Raw genomic sequence first — 9,507 nt, forward strand, 5'->3', positions numbered from 1 at the left:
TAGTATGGAATAAAAACCCATATATTTTGCCATGTTGTAAACACAAAACTTTGCCAAGTAGAAAAAGAGAAATCATAAATATTATGAAAAAAAGCCACTAAAAAGGGCATGCCACAAATGTCATTTTACAAGAAAAGTAAAAGTTGTTCTGATCCATGGTAAAAACTACATAAAAACTAAAACACAACAAAATTTCCATGCTTTCACATTTTGCAATGCCTTATGAAATAAAAAATACTTAAATGCCATGGGGAAAAAGGAACAATACAAATAAATTGCAACAAATTGTCTTGTTTTGAAGATCAAAGCCTCACTAGTTGCCATGATACATAAACCAAATTTGCAATGCTCACAAAAAATTCATGATCTAAAGCTAAATTTGCCATGATCCCTAAACTAAGTTTTCCATGGTTCATAAATAAGATTTGCCATGATCCATAAACTAAATTTTCCATGAACAATTAGCAATGGAAAATTACATTATGGTGCCATATGAATTTGCCAAAAGATTTTCATTTGCACATTGGAAGTTTAGGGAAAATGTTCTCTTAAAAAGATGGCAACTTCAGGATTTTTCGTTCACTAGAAGAAACATAGCAACCGACTGGAAATGACATATATGCATAGTTGTTCAAAATCTAGTATATAACTTCAAATGCACATGGCAAAAAAATAAGAAAGTTTGCCATGTATAGTTTAGTAGCTATACCGCAAATAAATTTGTTGTGTAATGAAGGTAGATCTACCAAAAACCTAAAGGTGCCATGGCAAAAAACATATGTGAAGTTGTCATGGCTATTATACAGATGTTGTGAATACTAAATACTGAAATTCCAAGATATGGAGCTCAGTTCTAAATGCATACTTTAGTCCTCTTCAGGAAGTTACTTTGGCGACTGGACTCTTGCATGTTCTAGTGTCCATTGTTCCCTGACGCACCTCATGAATTACAAGAAAAAGATACATATGCTAAGCGTTGGTTACAGAGTTCGGCGACAATGGCCATGATCTGGCAGAAACAGGGAACAATAGGATCATAGGAGGAGGTTACTGAAGAATCTCTTGAATGTCTCCAAGTGCTAAATCAATGCGGGCTAAGCTAGCAAACAATACGGTGTTCAATGGCCACAAAGAGATGTTAAACATGTGAACCCGGCTATCCGTAGCTGGAGGCAAAATCGGTGTACCTCTGTGGCGCGGATGTTGTCCTCATGACACCCGGTTTAGCCACCGGAGAAGATGACCTTGAAGTAGGCCTGCTCCTTGGGCACCCACTCTCATAGTAGACGCGGTCACCAGGGACCGCCCGTCGGTTCATAGGCGACCTACATATGTTAGATTTAGAGCAGCTCGTCATGGACCCATTTAAATATATAATGCCTTTTCCTTTTATTCTCTAGTATAGTGCTCCCGCACTATTAAGAGGGGATTGATGAGGTCGCATAAAAAGATAAGCTCATGATCGCGGTTTCGAACATATTCCACTTCCACTGATATGTGTTTCCCACTTCTATCTAATGCTCATATGACCCCCATGCGCATGCAACTATCCATGATCCTTTTCTTCACCAATATCTCATACAGGCCAATTAAACCATAACAAGTGTTATCTATGCCACCGGATGTCTAGTATACATTGGATGTACAGTACATCATCACTGCACCGGATGTCCGGTACATCACCTGATGTCCGGTCTCACCTTCACCTAACCAGAGCACCTTATTGAAGTCCGGAATTCTGGTCCATACCGGATGTTCGGCTTCTACTTATGCCACCGGATGTCCGCTACTTACGAGAAATCCGGTACCCACCTATCCAGAGAGCATGCACTCCAGTCCAGACTTCTAGTACCCACCGGATGTCTAGTGACCACATATGCCACTAGATGTCCTGTATATACCGAATGCCCCCCCCCAAGTTTTGTTTTCACTGTGTTCTACGTATAGCTGTGTGCACTTTACAACCACGGGGTATCGGGTACTTACAGACTGTTTTACAATCAAACGACCATATTTGGTCGGACTATATATACCCGTATCCCACTCCGGGAAAGGGTGGAATACCCACTTTGAAAGAACCCTAGAACACCAAGTGCTCCCTCTCACTTCCTCCTGCACCAAATCCAAGATCCTGGAATGATCTGTGAGAGTTCTTGATGGATTTCCACCAAGTGATAGTTCCACTCCTTCCCCCTCTCTTGACCAAAGGACTTCTTGATTTGAGTGATTCTTGAACTTCCCCTCCTTGTTCTTGTTACTCTTGGAGGTTGGAGACTTCTAGATGGTAGGAGTTCTTCGGAGAGGAATAGATTGTTGTGATTACCCCTGGAAAATTTGTGAAGGTTTGGAGACCGCCTCAAGGTCTACCACTTGGGGTTGAGAATCGCCTTCATGGTGATATCTCAAGGGGAGAATAGGGTGAGCCTTCGTGGTAACATTTGTCCCTTCAACGGTGACTAGCTTCCCTCCAAGGAAGTGAACACCGGGATACATCTTTATCTCTAGAGTTTCGGTTATCCCTAACCCTAACTCTCTACTTGTGACTATTTGTCTTCTTATCTTTACTAATATCATATTGTTCTTGCTTGCCTCTCTACTAGTTGTTGTTGTTGTTGTTGTTGAATATATTGCTAACCCTTGAATCGCCTATTCAATTGTTAGGCTCACTTTCATATTCCATTTAATTACGTAAAATTGCTAAATAGAAATTAAAATTTGTAATTGTACCTAATCAACCCCCCCCCCTCCAGGTCCATCTTGATCCTGTCACCAGCAAGCCGAGAATCATGTCCGCCGGCGCCATCATGTTGTCGCCCTTACGATTCCTCGTATCCCTATCAGGCCGCCACACCTACGCCGCCTGCAGGCCTGTTCTCCTGACCACATCACTCATGCTCCCTTGGGGACTGCCGCACCTCCTGGAGCAGCTGCAAGCAGGCAAACTGTGCCACCGGGAAGACCACGTGGCTCGCTTGCGAGGCCGGCTGGTGGCTGCTTCCCCTCTTTCTTCGGCAACCACATTTCCTCTTCCAACAGCCTCCTTATCCTCGACTCAACCTCCCTTCCCACAGCGTATAATGGTGACGGGCTGCCGCGCTCGCGCTAGAGCTCCATGTGCAGCTCCCAAACCATGGCTCCTCTGCCACCGCCACATGCTTCCCGTGCCAACACCTACTCGTCGCATGGAGAATCAACGGATCTGTTGAGGTCGCCGCATCATCAACCCCAGGGATCGCCAGTGAGAAGAGAAATCGAGTGGGGAGATGAGAGGGAAAGGGGTAGTGGAGCTGTTCTGGCTAAGAGGATAAGGGGTGAAAGAACAAAAAAAAAAGGTTTTTTCGCATCAAAACCCGCTCCATCGCACTTTTTTTTGGCTAACATGACACCCTTCCCTACTTCAAGGTTTGTGCTCGTCATCCAACGGTGCTGAGCGCGTTCACCCCCAAATGGTAAAAATCTGCTGTCAGATTTTTAGTTTCCGAAAAAAACGTACTACTCCTCTTGTAGTAACAAATAATTTTATCTTTGAGCATCCTATAAGTAAGGATCGGAAACATATGCACCGGCGGTGGAGCGTGCACGCTCGATAAATCAGTCGGCGCACGTGGAAGTTTACACGGTGGGCATGCATCCGTCGCCGTGGCCGCCGTCCGTCCCGGCCGCGCGCGCCGGCGCCCGAGACCAACGTACGCACGCTCTTTGCTGGCAAGAAGAGGGCCATGCAGGAAGTCGCCGTCGCATGGTCGGCCCGCCCGCGACCAGCCCCCCTCCCCTCGTGATCGAGATCGACGGCTGGCCCGTCCTGTCCCGTTCCGTTCCACCGCCGGACACCCGCAGCCCTGAGATCAGCATCGGACGGCCGAGGATCCCGCCCGTCATGCACGGTGGCGGCGTCACGCTCGCGCCATCCCAGACGTGGCCCGTCGTGGGCCACGGGGCGGGGCCAGGGTCAAAGCGGAGGCGGACACGTGTCTGGTCTGAACGGGTTGACCTGGCGCGCGGGTTTGACCGGCTGCCCGCCGGTGCGTGGCCGTCATCCATGGTTGACTCGTCGGGAAGAGGAGAGCCGTGTGCGACCTCGCACTCGTCCGTACGGCCTTGCCCAGTGTTAATTACCACTTGGAGTGTGCACTGATGCTATGCTACCCGTTCTTCACCATGTCGCCTCCCAACAAATTTGACTGCTAATCTTCATTTGTTTTCCTATTAAAACTGAAATATTCCTCTAGGTTTCATGCACCGTGGTGAACTAAAAACTACGTTTAATAGCGGTTGAATTAGTGACATTCGACATTTTGAATTGGTAAAACCTACTCTAGTAAAAAACTAGCACGTGAGACCCCAAAAATCCGAGCAAGTGTGCATCTCCAATTGACGAAGCAAATGAATAGTTAAGTAGAACCATTCCGGATGGAGAAGCACTTTCCCCGCAAGAAGAAAGAAATAAAGAAGAAGAAGGCCTTGACCATGCACCCCCACCCAACCACCTATTCATCCATCCATCTTTCCCCGCACACAATCACACACTAGCCCAAGCCTTCTACTCGTCGTGCTAGCTAAGCTTCCTCTCTCTCCCTCCTCAGACCCTCACACACACCCCTCTCCTCCCCTTGCCTTCCCCCTCCACTGCACCGCCACCTCTACACATCCGCTAGTACGGCAAGAACCAAGAAGGCCACCGGGACTTCGATCCGATCGATCGAGCTAGCTAGCTCCAGCTCCGATCTATCCATCTACCCATCCATCCATGTCGGGCGCGAGCCATGACCAGCACCGCCGCCACCTGTCGGGTGACTTCGACGAGCTGGCCTCGCTCTTCGCGCAGCGGCCGGCCGACGCCGCCTCGCCGTCGCCCATGATGCTGATGCAGCCGCAGACGCCGTGGTTCTTCGCCGACTACCTGCAGACGCCGGGGATGGACTACGACGACGCGTTCGCCAGGGACTTCATCGGCTCGCCGGCCGGCGGCGTCGGCGGCGTCGAGGAGGTGAAGAGGGAGATGCTGGCGAGCGACGGTGCCGCTGGCGCTGTTGTTGTGCCTGGCGGCGGGCCCGGCGGGACGGCGCACAGCGTGTCGGTGTCGTCCACGTCGAGCGAGGCCGGGGTCGGCGGCAGCGGCGGCGCGGTGGAGGACGAGGCCGGGAAGTGCAAGCAGGAGGAGGGCGAGGGCGACGACGAGAGCAAGCAGGCGGCGGCCGATGGAGAAGCGGACAAGACCAAGAAAGGGTAAGATCTGATTTGATTTCTTGCAAAAACTTTACCTGATTGATCTTGGCTTGGAGTTCTAGATCAGATACCTAGAGGTTGATTGATCTGCATACAGCATACACTTCACTGATGATTCTCATCTGCTATGTGCTAGATTTTGTTCGTTCACGTTCGATTGTTCTTGTTGGTAGCTTGTTGAGTTGTTCTTCACTGATCCAAAATTTTCCAACCGGCCGGGCTAGCCAATCCCCTTTCCACTGGATAATACTAGAATCATTAGCCAGTTCATACCAGATATATAGCTGGGTGGATATATATTAGTTAAGCCAGTTGATCGATCCGATTTAATTAGATCTACCATGCAGCGTGCATGTGTTCGATCCTTTCCATTCCATTCTATAATCTCGTCTTCTATTCGGTCAATGCACCGTATGAACTCGATCTGTTTCTAGGGTTTCCCACCAGCTAACCTGTTGGTCCTAGATCGAATACAAAATTGTACTAGTACCACTGGAGCAAAAAGAGCTTGAACTTTAGGGTTCGATCAGCTGCAAAAGGTTGATGAATGGTTGTTGCTGCATATATATATGCCCACAGCTTTTTGATTAGACCGTCTTTTCTTCCTTTCATGATTTCTTCATATCTTGTGTTCATCGACATCCACTACTTTCAAGTCTTCGAATTTGACTGCACCAACCCTGCTGCGTCCTTGTTAATTAATCCACCAACAATATCACGTTAATTAGGAAATGACTTAAGAGATTCTGGCTAGGTCCTAAAGATACTCCGATTGATCCATCAACCATCAGATATCTAAGCTACTAACACCGATCACTTGAGAGTTCATTTTCATGGAAAATTACTTCACAGCTTCTATGGTCACATCGTGATGTACTTGTGCGAGTGACCATACAAGCATGATGGATCGATAGCCAAATCCATCCATATCCATGAGTACAAACAAGAACTATTACTACTGTAGTAGTAGCAAACAAAAGAGAAAGACCAGGCTAGTTGGTGTACGGTGTGAACCTAAATCATCCATGTGTGTATGCATGCAGTATGTATGCGTGCGCCGGCTGTGCCGTACACACACGCACCTACTTAGACATGTATACGTACGTACAGCCACTATGTTTGAACGGACCATGCAACTAACTAACTAATATAATCTCTCTAGTATGAACAAACATGCATATGCATGGCATGATTTCTCCGTACCATGTGATGCACAATGGCTAGATCAATCGTTTGCTTTGTGCTAGTGCACTTTGATTTGATTTCTTGGTAGTATCTGTGGTTACAAGTTGTATAAGATTGACCGATCGGGAGCTGATTAATTGCAGGGCGGCGAAGGGGAAAGGGGCGGCGAGGGTCAAGGGGGAGAAGCGGCCGCGGCAGGCGCGGTTCGCGTTCATGACCAAGAGCGAGGTTGACCACCTCGAGGACGGCTACCGCTGGCGCAAGTACGGCCAGAAGGCCGTCAAGAACAGCCCCTTCCCAAGGTACCTACATAGTACTCCAAAATGGATTAGGGTTACGATGCACAGTGCGATGTTTGCATGCGGCTAACTGCGTAGAAGTGCCCGGTGCAACCTTTTGGATGATGATGCAGGAGCTACTACCGGTGCACGACGCAGAAGTGCCCGGTGAAGAAGCGGGTGGAGCGGTCGTACCAGGACGCCGCCGTGGTGATCACCACCTACGAGGGCAAGCACACCCACCCCATCCCCGCCACGCTCCGCGGCGCCAACCACCTGCTCGCCGCGCACGCCCACGCGCATGGCGGCCACGGGCTCATCCACCCCGGCATGTTCCGGATGCCGGCGCCGCCCGGCGCCTTCCGCCCCGGCGACGCGCTCGGCAGCTTCCTGCAGCAGCAGCACGCGGCCATGCAGCACCAGCAGCAGGTCGCCGCTGCAGGGATGGCGATGCGGCAGGCGAACGCCATGGCGAGCGGCCACATGCAGGCGCCTCCCGCTGATCGTGGCCTGGCCGCCGCCATGGCCGGAGGTACGACGGGGAACAGTACCCATACTGTCAGCAGCAGTAGTGCCGATCCGCTGCGGATGGAGCACCTGATGGCGCAGGACTACGGCCTGCTGCAGGACATGCTGATGCCGCCGTCCTTCGCCCACAGCGACAACAGCAATAACAACTCCAACCGCCATTGATCGAGAGAGATCGAGCTTCCAGCTTGCCCTGACAGTGATCCATCGGTCGATTCGGCGCCCTTTGCTTGTTATTAATTGACTTTTTTGCATGGTACTGATATATCTATCTATAATTGATGAACGATGAGGATATGATCTAGCTTAGCATCAGCACGGAGAGGATGCTTGCGCACGTACGTGAGCAGTAGTTGCATGTTAGCGTAGTGTTAGTACCAAGAGTCGTTGTAAATTATGCATGCATGCATGCGTGCGTGCGTGCGTGTGTACCTGATTGATTCTGATGAGCTCGTGCATTGTTGCACTTGGAGCCGTATCTATCTAGTGGTACTACCTACTGTACTACTGATGGGTGGTGGTGATTTTGCTTGATCCTGTTCCGTTTCCTTGACTTTGAACCGAGTACAAAATTAGGTGATGCTTAATAACTTTCAAGGACTGCATGCATGCATGCAAGATTAATTGATTGTTTCTTGATGACAAGATGATGTACCACAGCATTATTTGCTACCTCTGCCATGATGGGAAATCAGGACGATGCTCTTGCGGTACGTTGGTCCATGCAATGCATATCGGTACAGAAAGTTAGTTGATTGATGGGGGAGAAGGAATCGGTCGAGGGCTAGCCTAATTTTGCATCTCACGTTCGGTTTGATAATCATGAATTATATCGATGCAGAAGTGCAGCAACGTACTGGGACCTCGATCAAGCTACTAGTCCTTTTGTTCACTTGATGATTACTTTCACTAACTGTTGCAAAACGTGATTAATTTGCAGACATACATGCATGGAGTATGTGTCAGCAATTCGGCACATATACATGATGTTGAAAGATAGTACGGATCAGGAGAGAGGCCGGTCCAGACACGTAACATGGGAGAGACCATCGGGCAGCTAGAGCTAGAGCTAGTAGTGTGTGATTGCAAGCTAGCTAGCTACCCGGAACGGAACAGAAGGGATGAGACTATTGGATGCTAGGGTCAAAAGCATTGAAGGCACGCGCGGTGCAACAACGTACGCTTCTATCTCGCAAAAAGACACTGACTACGACGGTGCACGTAGACTACTCTGACCATGTACGCACGTAAGTTGAAGCCCAGGGTTTCCTGAGAGCGACTATTCTGCACCCCGCACCCAGGCTCGTCTAAAAATACAAATTTTGGGTGTCTGAAAAACTTTGAAAAACAACACTATTCGGATCCGATTTTGTTTTGTTTGTACAAGCTCCTCATATGTCTAAATGCACCAAAATTTACACGCATCTTGCGCACATGAGCATCTTAAATGCCTAAAAATTCAGTTTTTTTTTAATTGTCTAGTTTACTGTTCACCGGGTGTAGATGTGGCTTGCCACCGTTTTGGATTATTGTGTTTTCCTTTTCTATTTTGGGACAGGTACTCATCAGGATACATACCTTTCCAAATATCGCGTCGTAGTATAAGCTGTCGTTTTTGGACGAGAGTGGAGTCAAGCCAATTTTTCTTTTATAATTATTAGTATATTTATTAATTTATTTATTTTGCCAAAAACTTCCAATATATTCCTCTTCAATCATGATAGTACATCGAATAATAGAAATAATAAAAATTACATTCAGATCCGTAGACCACCTAGCGACGACTAGAAATACTAAAATGAGCCGAAGCCATGTCGCCGTCGTTGCCCGTTCCTCGCTGGAGCCAGGCAAACCTTGTTGTAGTACACAATCGGGAGTTCGTCGTGCTAAGGCCCCATAGGACCAGTGCACCAGAGAACATCAATCGCCGCCATTGAAGAGTAGCATTGATCGAAAGGATCCAATCTGAAGACGCACGAACATAGACAAACTACGACAAGATCCGAGCAAATCCACCAACGATAGATCCACTGGAGACACACCTTCATAAGCCGACCGACGATGCTAGACGCACCACCAGAACAGAGAGTAGGCTGGGAGAACCTATTTATTAGGAGTACATGTGTTTTTATTCAAAAAGCACCCTCCCCCTTTCCCAATCTATATTCAAGGACCAACTGAAGTACAAAGCTATCCAAAGAAACCAGAAATTACATCCAGTTCCAAGGAGCACCTAACAATCTAACCTATTGGAGTGAGTCGAAGGCACGCCACTACCGCTTCTTTATAT

The 9,507-nt window shown here is 48.3% G+C and overlaps 1 protein-coding gene across 1 annotated transcript; it reads left to right on the plus strand.

Annotated features, from left to right (window-relative positions):
- The first annotated feature begins 4,472 nt into the window (after window positions 1-4,472).
- On the plus strand, window positions 4,473-7,862 carry LOC125539018 (uncharacterized). Its single transcript, XM_048702376.2, has 3 exons — window positions 4,473-5,226; window positions 6,555-6,713; window positions 6,824-7,862. Exons 1-3 carry the CDS (start codon window positions 4,748-4,750, stop codon window positions 7,380-7,382), a joined length of 1,197 nt encoding a protein of 398 aa, XP_048558333.1. The 5' UTR covers window positions 4,473-4,747; the 3' UTR covers window positions 7,383-7,862.
- Window positions 7,863-9,507: the final 1,645 nt, after the last annotated feature.

Source organism: Triticum urartu, chromosome 1A (assembly GCF_056163025.1).
Source record: "Triticum urartu cultivar PI428250 chromosome 1A, HENAU_Tu73, whole genome shotgun sequence".
Taxonomy (NCBI): domain Eukaryota; kingdom Viridiplantae; phylum Streptophyta; class Magnoliopsida; order Poales; family Poaceae; genus Triticum; species Triticum urartu.